This window comes from Physella acuta, unplaced genomic scaffold, assembly GCF_028476545.2.
Source record: "Physella acuta isolate Inbredline_101_S28 unplaced genomic scaffold, ASM2847654v3 ptg001782l, whole genome shotgun sequence".
Lineage (NCBI taxonomy): Eukaryota > Metazoa > Mollusca > Gastropoda > Physidae > Physella > Physella acuta.
This window is the reverse complement of record NW_026733292.1, coordinates 12574-36568: the sequence shown is the minus strand read 5'-3', so window position 1 is coordinate 36568 and position 23995 is coordinate 12574. Positions and strand designations below refer to the sequence as shown.

Genomic DNA, 23995 nt, shown 5'->3' with positions numbered 1-23995 from the left:
TCCAAAGACTTTTCAATATTGTTTTTCTTTTTAAAATGTTTCTGATAAAAGTAAATTAATAAGGCTACAGGCATACAGTATATTGAGTCGTTTAGAAAATGCCTAGATCTAGGGAGACTAGGGGGTCTAGTAATTTCTAAGCAGCCATATAAATGTGCAATTGAGAAAGAAACAATTTAACTTTGGCTAGGCCATGATACTAGAACTAGATCTAATGTTGAAAACTACTTCAAAATTCAGTTAATAATTAAAAAATTCAATACGGAATACATTTTGGCTGCACACCGCCAGGAGGGATAATCAATGTTCTTGTGTAGCGACATTGTTCTAAAAATAGAGCACGCCGCGGAGTCGAGGGCTACGATTTTGACAAACAAATGGATGGTGTATTTTTTAAATAAAGCAGTTGGTAATTGATATTATTTTATATGTCTACGTTTTTAAAACACCACACTTACTGTATTTTAATCGCTTGATCAAACTATTCAAATTAGATGCAACAAATCTAGATTTAAATGAGGTTAGAAAGAAAGCCGGAGTAAAAAAAAAAGTCAGTCGGCCATCTTTCGAGTTGCCGTTTTCTGGATAAATTAAAATTAGGTCTATCATTAGGACTCAGCTAGCCTTTTATTGTATTTTAATATTATACCCATCTAGATCTAGATCTAGAGCTAAATAGAAATATGGTAATGTGTTTTATAATCTACAATAACTAGAGCCTAGATCCAGCGGTAGATCTAGAACATAAGAAATATAAAAAAAAGTTTAAAAGGGATTCTAGATCTAGGCCTAACAAACAAGTAAAATAGTAAAAGCAGCAGTGTGCTAGCTAAGAATCTCAGATCTACAGACTGCTGCAGCTAAAGAGAAGGTAGACTAACCACTACTTGCACAGATTAATAATAACAAAATAGATCTAGATCTAGACGGATTTTTGCACTTAATGCTGCATACTTTGTGTTTTTATATCTTTAAATTTTAAATTTGTGTTATCCAAGGTCCTAGTCCTAGATCTATTCTAGATCTATCCAATAATTTACTATCAAAGTAGCATGTCATCAACCTACTTAAAAACATTTTAGGCCTCAAAGCTTTTTAGGGGTATTTTTTTATACCAGTGTCTGATAATAGAATTTTCTTTAAAAAGGGGTGTTAGGTTACTGCTAGTTAACAACCATGGCTTTCTAATGTCAATGCTAACCCCAACTCTAGTCCTACCATACGCCCAACCCTAATTTCTAACCATAAAACTTATTTTCAATCATCCGCTTTTTTATACAGGTCCCCCTAATATGTTTTTTATATCATAAGTCTACATTTTGAATAAAGACCTTTTTATTTTCTTTGCATTATCACAGATTGATTCAATATAAACCAAAAGAATGAGTGAAGACAATCTTTACTCTCAGCAACACATGATGTCCCCGATGTCCAGTCGAGGAAAAGTCATGCAAGGACCACATGGACAAAACATGCACCCAGGAATGGGTGCACCTGGTCAACAAGGGATGCCAATGTCTAACCAGGGACCTGGTATGCCAGGAATGTCACCAGGACATCAGATTATTCAAGGAGGTCCAGGACAGAATATGGGCCCAGGGGCATCTAATCCTGTAATGGCCCAGAATATGCCCATAGGTGGACACAGTCAGAATGCAATGGGAGGTGGAATGGGTGGCCTTGGACCTCAGGGCATGCAGATTAACTCATCCATGTCACCATCAACTATTGGTGGTATGCCCAACTCAATGCCTGGAATGCCTATGCAAGGGATGCCAGACAATTCTATGTCAAACAACTCTATGGGTAACATGCAGTCTGGCAGTGGGGGTATGCAGATGCAAGGACATGCCCAGCAGCAAGCAAATATCGGACCTGGTCAAATACAAAATCATGGAATGGATAGGTCAGTACAAGGAATGCCTCCTGCAATGCCCGGTGGAAGTCCTAGTCCTAACCTCTCGGGTTCACAGATGGCTGGGGGTGCTATGGGACCACCTAATCAAAGTGTTGATCCAAGTACTAGTCAGAGTGAGTATTTGTGACTTTTTATATTTTACTAGACTAAATTATATATTAAAGGCCAGTGAAAACCCAGTAGAGTTAGTTAATTCTAATAGTAATCCATGACTTATTCAGCTTAAATTTTTTTACATACATGCTATGTTTTACATTTGCGTTGTCCTCATAGATTAAAAAAAATTACATATACTTTCGATTGACTATGTTTTCTACAAATGTAATTTTGGAAAATTGAAGTAATGTTAAACTTAAAAATTGGAGATAAAACATCTCAATTTACACATTTCAGGTAAAACCAGATAATAATAACTCATTAAATAATACCAACACATTTTTATAAACTATGCCATCATATTTCATTTAGACCAACCACCAGGTATGCAAGGAGGACCTCAAGGACCACCTAGGCAAACATTCAATCAAGCACAGCTTCACCAGCTTAGAGCACAGATTAAAGCATACAAACTTCTCTCCTGTAATGCTCCTATACCAGATGCACTAAGAATGGCTTTGGAAGGTAAAAGACCAATGGGGCCTTACCCTCCAAGACCTGGTGAGATTATCAAGATTTTAATATTTTGAGATCATTGTGTGAAACTCACTTAAAGACATTTAATTGTTAATTTTATATTATTGTTTAGGTGATCCTCATCAGATGCAAAAAATCAGAATGATGCAACAAGGTGGGCATCCTCAGCAGTCACCTCAGCCACAACATCTTCAGCCACAAATGGGTCCAATTAGAGGCCACAGTGGGGGAATGCCAGGTCAGCCCCCTTCTCAAATTGATCCTTCACAGCCTCGGATGAATGGTCCTCCACTTCAGCAGCAAATGCAGCCTCAACAACAAATGGGGGTTCCTGGACAACAGACACCACAGCAACAGTCTCAAGCTCTTTCTATGGGAAAACAGAATAGAATTGCACCAGTTTCAAAACCTCAAGGCTTGGATCCACTGGAATTATTAAAAGAAAGAGAAAACAGGTACTTGGCAAAAGTTAATCATGTCTATTTAGTAACATGATCTTCTGTTATAACATTCGCTCTTTATTAAAAGTTGTTTCACAATAGTGATATTAACATTCTCTAACAGTTTAAGAAGTTTTGCTTTTTTTCTTGTTTATGGGTAGCACCTCTCATGGCAGCATGGAAATATTACTTTAATAATAAATGATTAATATTTTTTATTACTTGAATAGAGACTGATTTACTGTTATTTAAAAAATATTGATTTCAGAGTTGCTGCACGGATTGCACATCGCATACAAGAGTTATCTAAAATGCCAACTACAATGCCCGAAGATATGAAAATCAAAGGAATGATAGAGCTGAGAGCATTGCGACTTCTAAACTTCCAACGATCTGTAAGATTTTTTTTTTTATTGTATGTTGAAATAGTATTCTTTTTTTAGACAGGTGTTGACTTAATCTGTAAATTTTCTTACAAGTTAAATTATCACAAGACTTTTATATTATACATAGCTTAGAGCAGAGGTTATTGCTACAATGCGAAAGGATACAACTTTGGAAACTGCTCTAAATCCTAAAGCTTATAAACGCAGCAAGCGACAGTCTTTGCGTGAAGCTAGAGTCACTGAAAAATTAGAGAAACAACAGAAGATGGAACAGGATAGAAAGAAAAGGCAAAAGCATCAGGTTTGTACAAGTTAAACTAAGCTTTTTGACTTTTTATTAAAAAAGGTAATTCTGAATATCTTATTTTATATTTCTAAATAATCAAATGCTTTTTTTCTGTAGGAATACTTGAATGCAGTTCTTCAGCATGCCAAAGACTTTAAAGATTTCCACCGTAATGTTGTTGCTAAAATTGGTAAACTGAATAGGGCTGTTATAACATTTCATACCAACACTGAAAGAGAACAGAAAAAAGAGCAGGAGAGAATTGAAAAAGAACGTATGCGAAGACTTATGGTAAGTTCTTCATGTTACAGTATTTTTTTGGAGGCACCAAAAAGTTCAAATCAAGTGCCTGAATTAAAAAAAACTCTTTTGCTATTTAAATTTAGGCTGAAGATGAGGAAGGCTACAGAAAACTTATTGATCAGAAAAAAGACAAGCGTTTGGCATACCTGTTGTCACAGACTGATGAGTATGTTAACAGTCTTGCCACACTTGTCAAGGAGCATAAAGAAGAACAAAGGAAGAAGAAACAGAAGAAAAAGAAGAAGAAGGTAAAAGAAAAATAGGCTAATTTTTATTATTATTTATACCTTTTAAACAAATTGTAATAGCCTTTCCAGTTATACAGGTTATGAAATTTTTTTTTATAAATATCACAGAGTTCTGAGGATGAAACAAATCAAGGAGACAAAAGGGTTAAGGTTATGGATCCAGAAACAGGAACTGTACTCTCTGGTGAACAAGCTCCTTTAGCCAGCCAGTTAGAGGCTTGGCTGGAAATGAATCCAAAGTAAGTGTAATTAGATTTTTTTTTACATTTCTTTTTCAATTTTCAAAAATAAGCTTGTATTATACAATAGTGATTTAAAGATTAGTAAATACAACTCTATAATCAGGTAGTAAACTATTTATTCATTGAATACATTTTTATTCCAGCTTCCAAGTGGCTCCTAAAGAAGATGAGGAAGAAGAGGAGGATGATGATGATGAAAGTGGTGATGAGGTATGGATGTATTTTTTTGTTATCTGCAAGCAGAAAACAAATATCTTTCATGATTATTTTAAGTTTTTTTTTTATTACAACAATAATAACATCCATTGTTAACAGGAGGAAGAACCTGAACCAGAAATCCAGCCTCAAGAAGAAAAGTAAGATATTTTTTCAGATTATTTACAGCAATTTAGTAGGATAATAATTAACCTTTAAAATTTAGGTTTTATTTTTTTCTATCTCCCTAATGTTGATTTTTTAAAATGTATGTTGTTATATAGAAAAAATAACTTGAAATAGTTTGTTAGCAAAAGCAGCCATCAAATGACTATTCATTTCAGTCAAAGCCATGCTGATGATGATGGTGAGCAGAACTACTACACTCTTGCCCATACTATTAAAGAGAAGATCTCAGAACAGGCTAGCATTTTAGTCAATGGAAAACTTAAAGAATATCAGGTATCAACTTACTATGTAGTTATCAGTTACGTTTGTTTGAAATTTTTCTGTACAAAATAACTTTTAACGCCATTTTAATATTTGTTTACATGAGCTTTGTTTTTCATTTTAAGCTGAAAGGTTTGGAGTGGCTTGTCTCACTGTACAACAACAATCTTAATGGAATTCTAGCTGACGAGATGGGTCTCGGAAAAACAATCCAGACCATTGCTCTCATTACTTACTTGATGGAACGAAAACATGTCAATGGACCATTCTTAATTATTGTTCCCCTTTCGTAAGTGTTGAATAAATTGAAAACTAAAAAATCTGTTTAGGGATCAACACACCTATTACTTTAATTTTTCCATACTTTAAATAAGATGTTAATTTTCTATGCAGAACTCTCTCGAACTGGATGTTAGAGTTTGATAAATGGGCTCCCTCAGTTGTCAAAATTCCTTACAAGGGATCGCCCAATGTCAGACGTACACTGGCACCACAGCTGAAATCAACCAAGTTTAATGTCCTCCTTACAACTTATGAGTACATTATCAAAGACAAAGCCACTCTCTCTAAGGTTTGTCACTTTAAAATATTAATTTCTTTTACACTCTTACATCCCTGAGTACACACCTTTCTTTTTTCACTTTCCAACTAAGTAAGATTCAACTTTTCTTAGTCACATGAATTTCCATAAAAAATGGGTAGAGTTAATAACAGGGTTCCCACGCAGCCGGGAAACCGGGAAAAAACCGGGAATTTCAAGATTTAATTTCCCGGCCGTGAAAACCGGGAATTTCGATGAATAACCGGGAAATATCTTTAAAAACCGGGAAATCTTGCTTCCCATGGTTTTTTCTTTCGGGTGTCGCGAGATTTGAACCGGGTTTAGGCCTATCCAATCGCTAGTCTCGCCACATCTCGTGACCTAGTTTTGGCGTACAAAACTAGTCTCGCCGGTTCTCGTGGTGCCTCTTTACCGTTGATCTGTTTTCCGCCCATTACACATGTGTACATGGTACATCTACTGCTATGCTTGCTTAGGGTTACCCATCATTGGCGTGACGTAATTTTTTTCATTGGTTTTTTTTAGGATTAGTTTAAAATTTAGTTTAGGCAACACGTGATTTTTTTTTAACTTGCCGTAAACTCGCCTGTAGTCTAGATATTGACCTATTTAAACTGTATTAAAAGGACTAGGATCCCGCGCGAGTACAGTTTTGTTAAATATTATTTTAAGGATAACTGTTCTAGCAGACTATTTAACCAGTGATACTGAATTTGGGAGAAACACAGATTAAAAAAAACAACAACGAAATTTGCAAAAGCCAGCCTTTCTCGCGTTCATAAGAAAAAAATTAAAGGCTAGTGACGTCACCAACAATGTGAAATGCGTAGATGGGTCAACTACAATTATTTCATGGGAGGGGAGTACCTGGAGTAAATAGGACTTTCTTGAACTCACTGTGACCCCAAGTAGGCCCACGCGTTCATACCGCAAGGTGGTTGGGGGGGAGATAAAGTGACGTCATCAGCTATCTCAAATAGTAGTTGACGTATGCTATAGGCCTTCACAATGACCTCTCCACGTTGTCTAGTTGTGGGGAAGGGGGGATGCTATACAGTCTAGGCTTTTGAAAAGCATACATATTGATGTATTTACTATTGTCTTAAGTATGGGTATGCTTGGCTTAGAAGTTGGTTTTTATTTTTACGTTTTTTTTTTTCTTATTCAAAATACGATTTATTTTATATAAAAAAATGCCACAGGATCTAATTTCAGTTACTCCGGTTGATCTCATTGGGGGTCGTCCATAAATGAAGTCACACTCGTAAGGGGGGGGGGGTCCGTACTTTTGTGACGGTGTGTGATGAGGGGGAGGGGGGGGGGGTGTTCAGATGGTGTGACGTCACACTTTTGAATAATAAAACGGCAATGTTAGAAAACGAGTTTTAGCCGTTCTTTCGCGTTTTAGAAAACTGTTTTAATAAATTCTAATAAGAATTTATTAAAATACTCTGTTGACAGGTTTTAGAAAAAAATATCGATGTTTTAAGAGAAATTCAACTGCAATTTTGAGGGGGGTTGTAGGTTGAGGTGTGACGTCATTTTAGGGGGGGGGGGTCTGGCTTTTTGTGACGATGTGTGACGGAGGGGAAGGGGGGGGGGAGGTAAAAATCGTCAAAAAAGCGTGACGTCATTTATGGATGACCCCTTGTCTATCAAACTAATGTTTGTTAATATTAGGCTTGTTTAAGTTTTAAAAATAAAGGTAGGCCTACCTCTAAGAAACGACATAAACATTGAGTGGAAAACAGTCCGAATGATCATTATAGTTTAAATATTAGATATTAGCTATACTAAGGTATTCATTAGTACAATAGTAGCAGTGAGAGATAATTTCAAACTTCTTGTCTTTAAACAAATTATCTGCTGTTTACAGTTTGTTGGTTAGGTGAATAACTACACACTTTTGGCTGACTACTTTATTGAACTCAATATAGGAAGTGCTAAAATTAAATAGGCCTACTTAGATATGTTACTAACTGCAGTATACATTTCTACAACTTTTAAGATAAGGTTTTAAATTGTGACTACTATTAGCTTAACTTATTAATTGTATTATCATAAACAGTTGTTTTGTATTGGGGGAGGTTCTAGAAATGTAATATTACATTATAATGATTATGGGATCAAGATGGGTCTACTATTTTAAACTATTTTTGTTACATTCACAATCCTTTAAATATTAATTTTTTTAAAGATTTTTATAAAGTTAAAATCACGAAAGGAATTATTTTTAAAAATATAACATGATATTATTAATATGAATCAAATGTTTTAAAAAGTAAGTATTTTTTTAAATTTCTGACGCAACATCAAGTTTCACAGTTTAAAAATTTCAGTTTTGGGATTTAATTTTAGGATATGATTCACTTTAAAAAATGAGTGCCACCCCTAAAAAATGTCTGCTTTTTTGTGGTTTAATTAAATTTAAATCGGCAAGTTCAATGGTTATGCGCGTTGAAATTTATATGTAAAATAGCAGGGAATTTCTTCGAATAGCAGGGAATTTATACTTGAAATAGCAGGGAATTTCTTGGAATAGCAGGGAATTTTCTGGTAAAAAATTTGTGGGAACCCTGTAATAAACAAAAAACTAAGTATTTTTTTTTTAACACAATACTGGGTGAAATGTTAATTTGAAAGAGGAATATACAACCAGTTTTCCATGTCTTGTGGACGTATTATTTGAGGCAGAAATGTTAGTAAAATCTTGTACTTAGGCAGAGATAAACTGAATAGGATATTACTGTTCCGTATCTTTGTTGTTTCAGTTTTATTAAAATATGGTTATTACAATAAGATGAATCTATTTTTACACAGATTCGATGGAAATATATGATCATTGACGAAGGTCATCGTATGAAGAATCATCATTGTAAACTGACAGTTATACTCAATTCTTATTATAATGCCCCAAACAGATTGCTTCTCACTGGTACTCCTTTGCAGGTAAATATTTTTGAAAAGAGTTAATCAAATAACTTGAATATTTCCTTTTTTTTTAAAAAACTTCTAAAACTATCAAGAAATATTTCAAATCTTAATTAACACAATTTAAAATTTTTGAATACAAATAAATAATTTTTTTTCAGAATAAACTCCCTGAGCTGTGGGCTTTACTTAATTTCTTGCTTCCTTCAATTTTCAAAGCATGTGCTACATTTGAGCAGTGGTTTAATGCTCCTTTTGCCATGACAGGAGAAAAGGTATTATAGTATTAACACAGATTAATGCATAATCTTTACCCATATGCATTGTTTACTGGAGCTCTTCAAATATTAGAATTTCCTGGAAATCAATTTGTTTTTTAATTTTTAAGTGCATCAACCTTTCTTTTGAAATAAATGGAATATTATACTGAATTTACGCAGTTTATATATCCTTTATTTTATTTGAAATTTTTAAAATTTCTAGCATATTAATAAGTTACAGTATTCTTCTGATGGTTTTGATGGGTTTTTAGCTTTGTTTCATGATAATTCATTGTAAATTTAATTCAGGTGGAACTGAACCAAGAAGAAACACTTTTGATTATTAGGCGTCTACATAAAGTTCTGCGTCCATTCTTACTTCGTCGTTTGAAAAAAGAGGTGGAATCTCAACTCCCTGAAAAGGTAACATTTATTTATTGAGACAAAATGTAAATGATTGTTTAAATAATTGACTTTTTTTTTACTTTTATAACCATGTATTCTTATATTATTTGATAGGTTGAATATGTGATCAAATGTGACATGTCTGCACTTCAAAGGCTTATTTATAATCACATGCAAACCAGAGGTGTTTTACTGACAGATGGCTCTGAAAAAGATAAAAAGGTAAATTAAAATGTTTAAATATTTTTAAAAATGTAGATCTACATTCTAGAAGTATTATTACTTTTGAAGTAGTAGTCTTTATCGATTGTTTACTGATACCACTGAATGTTTTGACAGGGTAAAGCTGGAACTAAGACCTTGATGAACACTATCATGCAACTAAGGAAGATTTGTAACCATCCGTTCATGTTCCAACATATTGAGGAAGCCATAGCAGATCACATTGGTATTCATGGTAGCATTAGTGGGTAAGTTTTTAAAATCTTCCTATCATTGTATGGACAGAATTCTGTATATGTTGACAAACCAGAGTATTACAATAATTTATTTTTTCTTTTTCAAATTTTAACCAGTAGTACTTAATCTTCAGTATTATCTTGCCATGTAATCAGTTTATAATAACACTGACCAATAGCTAAATATAAAAATGACCTCATATTAATTTTGTCTTCCTTCATTTATTATTAAAAGATAATTATACATTGGTCAGGAGAATAATTAACATTAGATAAGTTATTTCCTGTTTTTATTACTTATTTTCAGACCCGAACTGTACAGATCATCTGGCAAATTTGAACTTCTTGATAGAATTTTGCCTAAGCTGAAGCAAACAGATCACAAAGTTTTGCTTTTTTGTCAGATGACATCATTAATGAGCATCATGGAAGATTACTTTGTTTATAGAGGTAAAAAGCTTATCAATATGCTTGATTTCTATGAATTGTTCACAGCATTTTCAAGCTGTTTAAATACAAAATTATTTCATTGCAGGATTTCGTTATTTGAGGCTTGATGGTACCACAAAATCTGAAGACAGGGGTCAGTTGTTGACCATGTTCAATGCTAAAGACTCCCCTTATTTTATTTTCCTGCTTAGTACTAGGGCTGGTGGATTGGGTCTGAATCTTCAGACCGCTGATACAGTTGTTATCTTTGATTCTGATTGGAACCCTCATCAGGTACATTAATATTTTATACATTAAATGTTTACAGTAAATGAACAGGTACAATTGTACATTCACCATGGTTAAAATAGTGCTTTTTTGTGTTATTGCATTATTATATCTGTCTTGAAGGATTTACAAGCCCAAGACAGAGCCCATCGTATTGGACAAAAAAATGAGGTTCGTGTCTTGCGTCTGATGACTGTCAACTCTGTCGAGGAGCGCATTCAAGCAGCTGCCAGGTACAAACTCAATGTGGATTCTAAAGTTATCCAAGCTGGTATGTTTGACAACAAATCAACTACAACAGAAAGAAAGCAGTTTCTGCAAGCTCTCCTAACACAAGAAGCAGATGAAGATGAGGTAAAATATCTAGCTATGTTTCTGTCCTGGGGTGTTAAAAAAATATTAAAAGTTGGCTCTTACAGCATTCAACCAGCATATATAGAGTTTTACCTAAAATTATAACCATTATCTATATATATACATCAAAGGGTTTTTCTTTTATTTAAAATTTAAAAAATAAAGTAATCACATAAATACATTTGAAGCTGACATTTACATTTTTAAAAATGTTATTTTTTCCATGTGGGTGAATTTTATTAAGAATTTTATCTATCATTGTGTTAAGCATCTATTTGAAGCCAGTGAAAAAACCCCTGGCTCAGGAGCCATCTTTCCTACTCGACTCAGCTTGGCTCCATCTCCGACTCAAGCTAATCAAGTAATGAAAGTGCGAATAATCATTGTTTACCAGTGATTATCAATACAAAAAAGTGCAGCTTTAACATTAATATTAATACAAAATTTAAACCTTCCAATTAAAGAAAAACAAAACAAAATAAATGGCTAATACCATGATTCCAGTAATAACAATTTATTCTTCAAACAGCCGAATTCCAGCATTTGAAGCTGACTACCCCTTCCTATCTTAAATTTGTATTATTACTATTGAAAGAAAAATATTAAAATATTAATATTAAAATAAACTTGCATATTTGTTATCACTTTCTAAATTAATTTGTCAAAAAGATTTGCTTGCTAAATAAAAAAAAAATCTTAATTGGTCTCTACTATTCATTTATATGATGATTATACCACTATGCTTAAAATAAAGAAAATATAACCTTTTCTTCACAGAATTTAAACATGTTATTTAATTGTGTATAAGTTATTACTTACTTTTGTTGCACTTTTCAATGTTAAACCTAATTGTTTGTAGGAAGAAGATGAATTTCCTGATGATGAAACAATTAACCAGATGATTGCAAGAACAGAAGATGAATTTGAACTCTATCAGGTATGTATATATGTGTTAAGTCATTTCTTTACAGAGTTTATTTCTTAAGCTTTTCATAATTAGTGTGCAATAATAATATAGTCGTTAAATTTTTTGTTCTAATTTCTCTTTTTTTTAAAAAGCGGATGGACATTGAAAGAAGACGAGCAGAAGCAAGGGAGGGCAATCGCAAACCACGTTTGATGGAAGAGAGTGAACTGCCCATGTGGATTGTGAAAGATGATAAAGAAGTTGAAAGATTGACAATGGAAGATGAAGATGAAAAATTATTTGGTAGAGGAAATCGAGCAAGGAAAGAAGTAGATTACTCAGACTCACTCACAGAAAAGCAATGGCTACGGGTAAATAATTTCATACATTAGAATTGATATAATTTTAAATTACTATTTTAGTTTTAATCCAATGCAAATTTAAATTATAGTATAGAAATTTAAACTATTAAACAGTATGTCAAGTGCCTAATAGTTTAATTTTAAATGGTAGATTTTTTACAATATCCAAACAATTGTTATTGTGAAACTTTCTTTGATAGGCTATTGAAGATGGAAATCTTGATGAAGTTGTTGAAGAGGTTACCAAGAAGCCCAAAAAGCCAAAGAAGCGCAAATCTGATGGAGCTACACCAGGCAGTAGCAAGAGGAAACAACACAGTTCATTAGATGATGAACCCAAAGAGAAAAAGAGAAGGGGTCGGCCACCTCTTGAGAAACAGCAGCCAAATCCTCCTAATCTAACTCGCATAATGAGAAAGCTGTATAATATTGTTGTCAATTATAAAGACAGGTGAGAACTTTATTATAAATACTTATTTATTTTAAAAAGAAATCTAAAACTGATAAATTTTTTAAACAAAAATTTTAAACAATTTGGACTCATTTTATTCATAAATAGAAAAAAAGCACTCTAAAATAATGAAAGCTTATTTAATTTAAATTGTTATTGTTTTTTTTTTTTTCACTTCCTTGAAATGCTTTTGATTCCAAGAAAAATATTTGGTTACAAATTATTAGGAATTTATATTTTTCTCTTTAGAAGACCATTTTCTTGAAACTCAAAGAATACTAATATTATTGTTTTGTTTGTAATGAAAAACATTGTAATCTGATATGCAAATGATGTATGGGTAATGACAAGCCACCCTTCTAGAGCCATGATGGTTGAACAGGGTGTTGGAAATTTGACTGGTTTTATGTATTTTTAGCGATGGGAGGGTGCTGAGTTCATTGTTTATGCGACTACCATCGCGCAAGACTGCACCAGAATACTATGAAATCATTCCCAACCCCTTGGATTTCAAGAAAATTAATGTAAGTCTTCTGCTGAGGTGAAATAGCGCGACTCTTGTCCTATTTCACTTCTCGGGGATTATAGTGCGTAGAGTCTTTTATTAGACCTAGATTATTTTGTTTTCCAGTGATGGTCGGGTACTGAGTAGTATGTTCATGCATCTACCATCCAAAAAGCTCATGCCGGAATACTACGAAATCATTCAGAAACCAATAGATTTCAAGAAAATTTCTGTAAGTCTCGCTCCAGTTCATTAAAACTCAAACATCCTAGAACACATCCATTTTAATCACTGTAAGAGATATCGGTGCAATTCATCTCAATTCACTGTCACTACATTTCACTATAAATCATACTGAATCCTACATCTATTCACATATTTTGAACAAAAACTAGAGCAGTCTTTTGTCATTAGAGCTAAGGAATCAAGCAAGTTTTAGTTAATGTTTTTTTAGTTTAGTACAATTTAATTTAAAGTTAGCTGAAGTTATGATTTGGTAAGTCTCACTGGTAAATAGGGTGTAACAGAATAAGAGATTCTAAATCTAATTTCTTTGAGCTATCACTTCTCTTCAAATACATCTATTTTATTTTAACCCATGCTATTCATATGATGAACCTCCATAATTTCTTTTAACTTCATTTGTAATATTAAGGTATTAAATAAATTGCTTTCATTTTTGCTATTATTTATAATTTTAAAAAATGCACTTTGATGAAATAGATACTCATTTTTTAAATTGTGCTAATATGTAACATTTAGATTTTAAACTATATTTTAAAATTATTGGAGAAATAAAATCATTTGTTAAATCTAGCCAATAAATTGTACACTGTTTTAGTCATCATTTTAAGTAGATCAAATTCATCTCTACAAAGTCACAGACACTTTTTTAAAAATGTTGTTTTCGTAATATGTGTTTTCAAAAATATAATTATCACAGCAAAATTTCTTTCAAAGAGATAAATGCCAAGCATAATAGGATTTCTCACTTTACTAACATAATTCAATTAAATTCAAATAATAATCATTACTATGAGAATAAAACACATTTAATAATATAAATTTATGTGGAAATTTTGAGGAATTTAAAATAAGACTCATTGTTCATTCCAAAAACTATTACATAACAGAAAGATGTACATTTGTTTCAACAATTTAAACTGTTTTTTCATTTAAAATATTTATGTTTAATCAAAAAAAATTTCTTTCAAAGACACGCATTTCCACACACCGTTATCGTACTCTGGATGAGTTGGAGGGTGATATAATGGAGCTGTGCCAGAATGCTCAAAGTTTTAATATGGAAGGATCTGTTGTAAGTTGTTATATTGTTTTCTCACCTGAGATTTAAATTAGGATTATTTTTGTAAAGCTTAGCATTACATATGAATAATTTATAATATTTCAGATATATGAGGACTCAATAGTATTACAGTCAGTCTGCACTAATGCTAGAGAAAAACTTGAAAAGGATTTGGCTAAAGGCAAGCAAGATGAGTCCTCTACAGAAGAGGAAAACAACAGTGAAGAGGAAGAAAAGGAAGAGGAAAGTGAAGAAGATGGAGATGATGAAGATAGTAGGTTTAATTTAATTTTTACTTACTTTAAGGCTAAGCAAAAAGGATACATTTTTAACTTCATTTTTAAATTTTTCAAAAACATCCTTTTTGTACTAAAAACTTGAAAGATAAAGAAATAAAAAGGAAAAATAGTTTTGTAGCTTTATAATTTACACAATTAAAAATAACATCAAACCTAGAAAGAAAAAAACCCTGATCTTAACTATTATTTCTATTAAAAAAAATTAACCTTTTTTGCCTCTACCTATTTTTACTCTCTACTCCATCAGACATGCATAGTAGTTTCCTTCTGCCAGATATTATTTGGACATGTAAACCAATCTCATAGGGTTTTAAAAAATATGTAATTTTGCACAAAATTAAATTTGGAATTAGAAAAAGTTTGAAATGGATGTGCAAATGGTATTAATTGAACATAACTACTTGATCTAACCATGTAGTATTCAGAAGATGAATATTTACACCCAGATTTAATAAAGGCTTAATTAGCAAATGGTTGAAATTATATGCACACCACTTTATTATTTTTAAAATTATTTTCCTGTTCAATATTTGTTTCCTTCAAAATCTTTGTTGCTAGTTAAACATTATTAAACAGAAATGAATGTAATATACATAGTTCTGGCACATTTGATAGCACTGCTTAAAAAAATCTCAGACACATTTTGGGCAGTAAAGGGTTAATTTAAGCAACACAGAATAATGAACAGTGTAATAATACTCTTTCTTTATCCAGGCCAAGCAACAAGATCGAGAAAAAAAAGAGATGGAGGGAAGAAAACTCCAAAAGAGGTAATATTTTGTGTAATAAGACTATCACACTAAAGAATCTTTGTTTTAAAAAGTAACATATGCAGTTATTAATATAGACATCACAGTAATTACTTGCATTATTTATAGTATATTGAGTTTTTTTAGCATTTTCTTCAAAGTATTTTATTTTAGTTATTATAATATCTTTTAACAGCCTGAAAAGACTCGCAAAAATGCCAAACGTAGAGCATCTGTCAAAGTGAGACATCAAATCATCAGTGATGATGAAAGTGAAGAAGAGAAGGTCTGAATGATACCTACAAAATTAGGCATTGTAAATGTGGTATGTGCATGCTCCTTTTATTTTTTGAAACCATTAGATGTGGGCTTTACTTTAGAAACAATATCCTTGAAACTTAACAGATCATTCCCATAATACAGTATATTTTTACTATTGAAACTTAACAGATCATTCCCATAATACAGTATATTTTTAATATTCAAAGAACTTTTTAATCATTAAAAGTTCGATGTTTTAAAACTCTCACAAAGCAATTTTTAAACAGTCACATTCGTTTTCTCATTACGATTAATTTTTTCTGTTTTACATATCTTACTTTTCTCTTCAAGATTACATCCCTATGTTATAGGATATAGGTAAAATATGTGCATAATGAAATACAATTTTATCTTAATTGGGTGTATCCTGCATATCCCACTTATTTTCTGAATAGTGGGTAATCTGTGTCAAAAGAAGATAGGTAGTCTTTGTTTTATGGCATAAACTAATTGAGTAGACTTTTAAAGCAATGTGAATGAATAGCTCATTCAACTATAGTCTAATTAATCTAGATATAATGACAATCAGAATATTTAAAAACATTTAGCTAGAGCATGTTACAGATATAATTTTGCTGGTGAAAAAGACACTATTAATGCTTTTTATATTTTATTTTTACTTAAAGTTTTTTTTACTTAGATCTATGTTTTTTTTTAAATATGAACTTGTGACTACTAAAAAAATGATGAAATTACAGGAAAAAAAAATTCACAGAACTTAAATATCAGTTTAATTAAAGAGGCTTTATATTTAATTGCTCAATAAAAATCCTGCAATGATTTTCCTAGTAATTGGATGTAGAGATAAAAACTTTTTTTGTTTAGCAATTTGTTTTTCTTGTACTTCATTTATAATTGTTTAACATGTCAAACTTCCTCAAGAGCTGTTGTACTGATGTTAAGCATGCTAATTGCTATTTTAAAGAAATATCTACTCTAAATTATGTTACCCCCACCCAATTGTTCTGCATGTTTTTCCCAATCTTTTCATGTTAAATGTTTAAAATTAACTATTTGTTAACAAAATATTCAAGTTTTTTATATAAATATTTTGATCTTGTAAAATGAATTATACATCATTTAATTTGGTTAACTTGTAGGGATACAGTTGGTCATGTTGAATACCCCAGTTGTAAATTAAAACCAATCTTTACTTTTTTTTAAGGATGAAGATGATGACAGAAGACCATCATCTAGATGTTCTTCAAGACTGTCTTCTGCAAGTAGTAGCAAGAAGCATTAAATCAAGAAATGCTGTGTATATAGATTTTTTTCTTTCATAGACAATACTGCCAATAGGGTTTACAAATGGATTGGACATGTATTGCTATTTGTTAGAATTCGTCTGTATTTGTTGTACAAATACTGTGCTATTTTGTATCAATGGATTATGATTTCTCTGCTTCCTTTTGGGCAATTAAAATTTTAGTACTTCATTGGTAATTAGTATAAATATATATATATTTTTTTCATGTTAAAATAAAACAAAATGAACTCAAAATCCTTATTATTAAGTTATTTATTGTACAAATGTCAAAAACAAAAGCTATTTCTTTAGTTGATCTTCTGTTATTGTATTAAAAACTTCATCTGTGGTATCTAACTGGTAGGAAAATTCAGGTTTGCGCTGCAAGCGAGAGACTTTAGCCTCAACTCTGTGAACATATTTGTCTGCCTTCTGATGCTTCAGGACCCGACGGAACTATAAATTTAAAAAAAAAGTAATGTTAAGTAAGCATTATCAAGAACTAAATAACATACTTATGAACCTGCAACAAGCAAGGTAACTTACATCATTGGGTGAAATGTAGTGAGGATTCTGATAAAGTGTAGCACCTCCAAAACTCCCAGCAAAAACTCTAATTGGATTCAAAACAAACCGTGGACCTGTAGAATGAGTTGTATTATGCATTTATTGTAAACTATTATATTGAGTCAAAACTGGATTAATTTATAGGACATAAATTTTACTCTTTAACAGTTAATTCGCAAAATCTTCCAAGTACATTTTGTCCATCAAATTAAAAAAAAAACTTCAACACACCTATTGTGTGTGGGTTTTAAATTTCTAGCACTGGAAATTTTTTTGTGGCCTAGCCTATTGAATTGATATATGATGGCACTTAAATACACATTGAGGGCATCATGATGATATAGATATTTGAATTAAGCCAAAAGAGACTCATTACAATTATTTTTGACCAATGAGAATAGTAACTTTCTGTTCCGATTTATCCAGATTCACCCCTAAAATGACAACAAAATGTTTTCAAGAAATAAAATTTTTATACTATTATTGTTACTGTTCTTAAGCCTCCCCATGTAATTATTTTTTTTTTCCTTTTAATGACAACCCTTATGCATATCAGGTTTGAAATATTTGTGCTAGTGGTATAATTACAGCCCAATTTTGGAATGCTCATCCGTTGGAATTAAAAAGTTAACCCCATAACATGAATTACCTCATTAAAATTTTCTTGCAAATATAACATTAGCAGCTATTTTTGTGTGTCAAGGCTGCAATATGGAATCCAGAAGAAAACACGTCTGGCCACAAACAGTGATACAGAAGCAAAATGTTGGATTGGAAGTTTTTGACAAAAATGATTTATCATTTCCAAAATAATAAGACATACCTATTTCAGCTAGTGAACCATCTTCAGCCAGAATCTGATAATTTCTAAACCAAATGCGATTATCTTGTATGGAGAAGGTGAACACATGATCAAAGAAGGGTTGACTTTTTGGGTGGTGATTAGGTGTACCAAATATCTGAATGATAAAATGTGTAAATCATACAAACAAGAGGTAATGGCAACATAAAATGTGTCAATCATACAAAATTAGATGTAACAGCACTCATACATAGAAAATTAGTTATTGGTCAATAAATTCATATATATATATATATAATATATAACAATTACCTGCACAAACAGTTCTTTAAGCAACTGCCACTGAGGTTCTGTATCAAAATTCTGTGTGAAATTTGAATTAATTGTAAGTGAAAATAAGGCAGATCATAGTTAAATTTAATTAACTTCAAATCTTTAGACTCAATTTTCTTTTACCTGATCAAATGACAAGAGGGGACGAGAACCTTTTAAACAGTTTCCTGTTAGTTTCAACTCACTCATTGTATGAACTGAAAGTAAGAAGTTTTCTTTCTTATATAAATTAAATGCAAACCCCCCCCCCCCCCCCCCCCGCACCAGCACAAGACAGGTATTGAAGCAAATTTGAACAATAAGGGCAAAGCAAACTGTGATATAACACTAGCCATTGGGAATTTAATGAAAAAAAATTAACATACCATTTTCTACAAGGAATTTTACTGATGGACCTTTTGGGACATTTGAAGCCCTGCGGAGAAAATGTAATAATTTAACAAAACAGTAAAGTGAAAATAGTATTACATTTTTATAGTTACAGATTAGCAAATTCAAATCATAGAATTAGACAAACTAGTAAAAAAATTCTTTACATTCGGGTGACAAATCAATTTAAATTAGTTTCTCTTAACAACTTAATTTTTTTTACCTAAAACGTTATAAAATGGTAATAACTATTAATTTTCACCGCTTTAAAATTTTGATGTTAGTTTTATTAGGTACTACGTGTGAACATTTTCACAACGCTTACCATAAATATAAATCTTGTTTTTTCTTGCCCTCAAAGTATAGACACTTGTTACAGTTTTTCATCTCGCAGATCTGAATAAAAAACAAGAACAATTATTGTGTAATAATAATATCAATCAAACAACAGTTTTGGAAAATCATTTTACTATGAAATGTATTTCACACAAAAACAATGAAAAAAAAATAATAATTAAAAACGGCAATTTTTTTCAATTTTATGATAAAATACTTTTGTTTTTACAATTTTCTCTTCTTCTGAAAATCACTTATTTTTCGACCATTTCTTTATTTTTGGACTTTATTTTTTGGGATTGGGCCACAAGGATCCTCCGTTTACCACTTTTTAAAATTTTATACAACAAAAAATGCAGTAGAATTAGAGTTTTTCTATAAAAATGATTGCATAAAAAGCGACCTAACCTCATTGATTATAAACAGCTTGTCCTTTCTGTCCATTTTTGGCTCTAAAAAAAAGAGAAAAGAACAGGCCTATAATTATAAAATTCCTTTAGGAATGATGTAAATGTTTATAAAATAAGCACAATAAATCTTAAAAATTACAGAAGCAGGAGTGTCGTTTTTAACAAACTATAAGGATTGTCCATAGTCTCTTTGATTCGTTTCACAACAATGAAAATTTAAATTGTTATGAGTTTGATAGCGACTCTTTACCAGTTAAAGATTTATACAGTGTTAGGAAAAGTGTGTGTTTAAAGGGAAGGCTGTATTTTAATCTGCAGACACAGGCCTGTATATAATACAATGGACAATCTAGACTATTTTAACAATAAAATTGTTTTAAGTTATGCTTAATGTAGGTATAGGGTAGAGGTGAGTGGAGGGCATTTTTGGTGGGTGGTTATGTTAACATGAAAAGAATACTGATTATTTTAGTCTAATATAACTGATTTACAAAAACTTAACCAAAAGAGAACATTTGGAAAAAGTCAGTTCTGATGTTTAATAAAAAAAGATATGTTGAGCTTTAGATTCAAATGGGTCTAGAATAGTCTAGATTTAGTAAACAAAACAAAATTGTAACATTGACGAAGTCTGCAACTAAGACTCTAACTCTAAGAAGTGAATAATTACAAGAAAAAGTACCAGCTTTAGAATGGGGCATCAGTGTTCGCAAATCATTCATCAGATGTCGTGTCCTGTAGGAAATTCCTCTTGAAGAAAACACCAAAACTCTTTGCTTGTTTGTCCATTTTTTCTGTGAAGAAAATACAAAAAAATTAAAAAGTTGCTAAACTTTTTACCTTGTTCTGCATCACATTTTATTTGAATCTAGAAATCTAGATCTTTAATCTAATCAATCTAGTACAGAAATAGGCATAGTTACGGCCTAGTATATTCATTATTTATTCATGAACGAGATAAATGACTGGTCTTCAAGTTTACCTAAGAGAGGGAGGGACTCAGCCACTCAGGGCCTCAGCCGGTGAGCCTTTGGACGCCCGAGTCAAACTAGTTATTAGACTATAGATCTAGATCTCTAGATCTAAATCAAATTGAAAATCAAATAAAACTAACCTGTCTTATAACTGGCGCGTCAGAGGAAACTACTGGTTGTAGCTTAATTTCTTGTTTGGACTTCTTTGTTTTTGGAGTATTTCCAACTACGGAACTTGCTTTACGTTTCGCCATGCCTAGTCTCCTGTTTATGTGGAATACGAAACAGATTCCTTGTTTTGAAAATCTCAATATCTAAATTGATGTTTGTATTCGCATTTTACTTTGACATATTAAATGTCTAACTGTAGTTTTAGTTTTTTTTATTATTAATATAATATTATTGTTTAAAAAGTAATTTTTTCCCCTAGTAATATGTTTTAGGTGTTTAAATAGGATTTCCTTATTTCTCTATCAAGTAAAAAATCATTAGATCTATTTATATGCAAAACATATTTTTCCTTTAATTTTAAATTTAAAATATTAAACATTTGAATAAAAATCTTAAATGTGTTTGACTGTTCGACATAAAAAAGCCTAATAAACAAACAAACAAAAGCACAGCTAAGAATAAACTTTTAAAAGCCGATTTGGTGGAGGTGAGGGGGCAACTGAGGTTGAATTACGACGACGTATTAAAAATGCTTTTGTATAGCTCTTTGGGCTTAAGATTAACTATAATAGTATAATGCAAACACTAACAGTATATTTATTGGGCATCTATTATCATTAATAAAATTATGCCCATAATACAGATTTTATATTATTAAGTTTTTACAGACAAGAACAACAGGAATAGTTAATAGGCTATATCAGATTAAAAAGATAACGGATATAATACACTAATTGGAGTTTGAAGGCTCCAGTTGAAATAGACCAAAACTGAATCAAAATAGTTTTTGTTACATAAAATATTTAATAGTAAAGCCTAGTGGTGCATCGATAAGAAATCATACCTACACAAGTTACACTACTCCATTTGTTTTAATTACAAATCGCATAACAGCTATTATTCCCCTTTATACTATTACTGACGTAACCAGGCTGATGGATTGTTCCTGTTATCTCCCCTTTTCTTTTTTTCAATTTAGCCATCTTTAAATTTGCCATCTTTAAATTAGTTTAATGGCTAATTTAATTGGATTGAAGTCTAGAATTAAAATTTGGCTTGCGTTGTCTTCAGAGACGAAAGAACCTGCATGTTTTCGATGCATTAGAAGTAGGTCAAAATCGAGTTACATAAGTTGTCATAAAACCACAGATTAATATAATAAATTAAAAAAAAACAACAATGGTGAACTGCAGTGGCGGAACTAGAAAAAATATTCTTTCTGGGCCCTCCTATATATATGAATTATATATATATATATATATATATATATATATATATATATATATATATATATATATATATATATATATATATATATATATATATATATATATATATATATATATATATATAATCTAACAGTGGCGTAGGCAGGGGGGGGGGGTTAGGGGGGTCATAACCCCCCCCATAGACCCCTCGGTATATATAAAAAGTATGAGGGGGGGTGCAAATCGAAAGTTTGAGGGGGGTGCAAATCGAAAGTTTGAGGGGGGGGGGGGGGTGCAAATTGTAAGTTTGAGGGGGGGGGGGTGCAAATCGAAAGTTTGAGGGGGGGTGCAAATCGAAAGTTTGAGGGGGGGGGGTGCAAATCGAAAGTTTGAGGGGGGGTGCAAATCGAAAGTTTGTCCCCGGGTAAAAATTGGAACCCCCCCCCCCCCCCTTGAGATGATCCTGGCTACGCCACTGTAATCTAACACAGAATACAAACATTGGATAGTGATTTCTGGCCTGATCGGGTTTCGAAAAAAAAATGTTCTTTTTTTTTTAATTTAAAAAAATGACAACATGTCATGTGTGTGAGTGCATTAGTCTGTTTGAATTTATTTCTTTTTGTCTTTTTTTTTTAGATTTAGAACTAGTTTATGTTTGCTGCACATTTTGCCTACCCTCTAGTCTTTAGCCGGTCACAAGAATATAAAGCGTGAAAGTTTTGTATGTGTATATTTATTTTTATGTTTTTTTGTATTTGTATTATTTGTTTTAAATATATTTCCTTTTTATGCTATGTCAATCTTTAGTATGTATTTAAAAAAAAAAAATAGTTAAGAGAAGTAATTGCTTTTTAATTTGTTTAGTACAAATATATTAAAAGGAGCTTTTAAGCACCCCTATTTAACCATTTTAAAAAGGGAAATAAGTCATGGAAGTATTTTGAACGTTTGCTTATCTTTCACGCTACAGCTCAGGCAAATATATTTTTTTACGCAACAGCATGTGTTAGCTTCTGTATAACAACACTACTGTAGTAGATCTGTTTGTTATTTACAAAAGCTTTTACCGTCAAATCAAAAATGCAAGAAAATTATTTTTTTCTAACTATACATTTTTTATTATGGTCGGCTATGGGCCCCTAAATGGCGTGCCCCCCCCCCCCCCCCGCATTCACATTGCGGGGTCTGGCGGCACTGTAGTTCCGCCCCTGGTGAACTGAATAAAAGCTTACTAAAACCATTGCAATACGCAAAAGAGGAGATTTAAAAAAGATTTATTTGTTACCATTATGTAAAGTTTGGCAGCATAAATTCATTTTTGTGTTTTAGTTCTGTTTTTAAATTATTTTAAAAGCTTACGTCTGCAAACCCGAAAGTCTGGCTTTCGGATCCCGGGCTCGAGACCGTAGGACGCCTCCTAAATCCACCCAGCTCTGATGGGTACTTGACTGAAGTTAGGGAATGCCTCGGTCATTGAAACAAAATGGATGAACTATACTTACTTCATCTGCCCCATGTGTCTTAGGCACGAACGTAAAAATATGTTAATTGTGTCAATTTGATAATCAGACCAAAGCTGATTTTGATATATATATATATATATATATATATATATATATATATATATATATATATATATATATATATATATATATATATATATATATATATATATATATATATATATATATATATATATATATATATATATATATAATTATAATAACAGATATAAACAGTTTCTTTTAAACATTTGGGGAGGGGACACTTAAAACCTTTATGGGAGGTGGGCGCACTTAAAAATTGTAACATTTTTAGAGGTTTGGGGGGGGGGGGGGGGAGAGAGACACTGATCAAGTATTTATTTTCTAAATAAATTATATATTTT

At 31.7% G+C, this 23995-nt stretch overlaps 2 protein-coding genes across 6 annotated transcripts; one reads left to right on the top strand and one right to left on the bottom strand.

Moving 5' to 3' along the window:
- Positions 1 to 330: 330 nt before the first annotated feature.
- On the top strand, positions 331 to 17185 carry LOC131930461 (transcription activator BRG1). 5 transcript variants are annotated; one of them, XM_059286957.1, is made up of 32 exons: positions 331 to 409; positions 1359 to 2031; positions 2387 to 2539; positions 2664 to 3006; positions 3260 to 3386; positions 3505 to 3678; positions 3781 to 3954; positions 4050 to 4214; positions 4323 to 4453; positions 4600 to 4666; positions 4772 to 4812; positions 4996 to 5113; positions 5227 to 5390; positions 5495 to 5672; positions 8484 to 8612; positions 8756 to 8869; positions 9164 to 9277; positions 9374 to 9481; positions 9599 to 9729; positions 10025 to 10167; positions 10253 to 10440; positions 10558 to 10788; positions 11057 to 11149; positions 11648 to 11725; positions 11848 to 12066; positions 12258 to 12508; positions 13140 to 13245; positions 14230 to 14331; positions 14425 to 14593; positions 15333 to 15388; positions 15564 to 15653; positions 16854 to 17185. In XM_059286957.1, the coding sequence occupies exons 2-32, from the start codon at positions 1383 to 1385 to the stop codon at positions 16929 to 16931; spliced, it is 4884 nt and encodes a 1627-aa protein (XP_059142940.1). In that variant the 5' UTR covers positions 331 to 409; positions 1359 to 1382; the 3' UTR covers positions 16932 to 17185. The 5 variants fall into 5 exon arrangements, with proteins under 5 accessions (XP_059142940.1, XP_059142938.1, XP_059142941.1 ...); XM_059286955.1 differs by having other exon boundaries at positions 2387 to 2575; XM_059286958.1 differs by having other exon boundaries at positions 2387 to 2575; positions 15564 to 15692.
- A 10-nt stretch (positions 17186 to 17195) lies between these two features.
- LOC131930462 (ribosome biogenesis protein BRX1 homolog) lies at positions 17196 to 21008 on the bottom strand. The gene is made up of 10 exons (XM_059286961.1): positions 20866 to 21008; positions 20434 to 20545; positions 19750 to 19793; positions 19331 to 19401; positions 19002 to 19051; positions 18760 to 18833; positions 18616 to 18666; positions 18325 to 18460; positions 17481 to 17575; positions 17196 to 17390 (listed from the first exon to the last, which is right to left on the bottom strand). The coding sequence occupies exons 1-10, from the start codon at positions 20977 to 20979 to the stop codon at positions 17235 to 17237; spliced, it is 903 nt and encodes a 300-aa protein (XP_059142944.1). The 5' UTR covers positions 20980 to 21008; the 3' UTR covers positions 17196 to 17234.
- Between the last annotated feature and the right edge of the window lie 2987 nt (positions 21009 to 23995).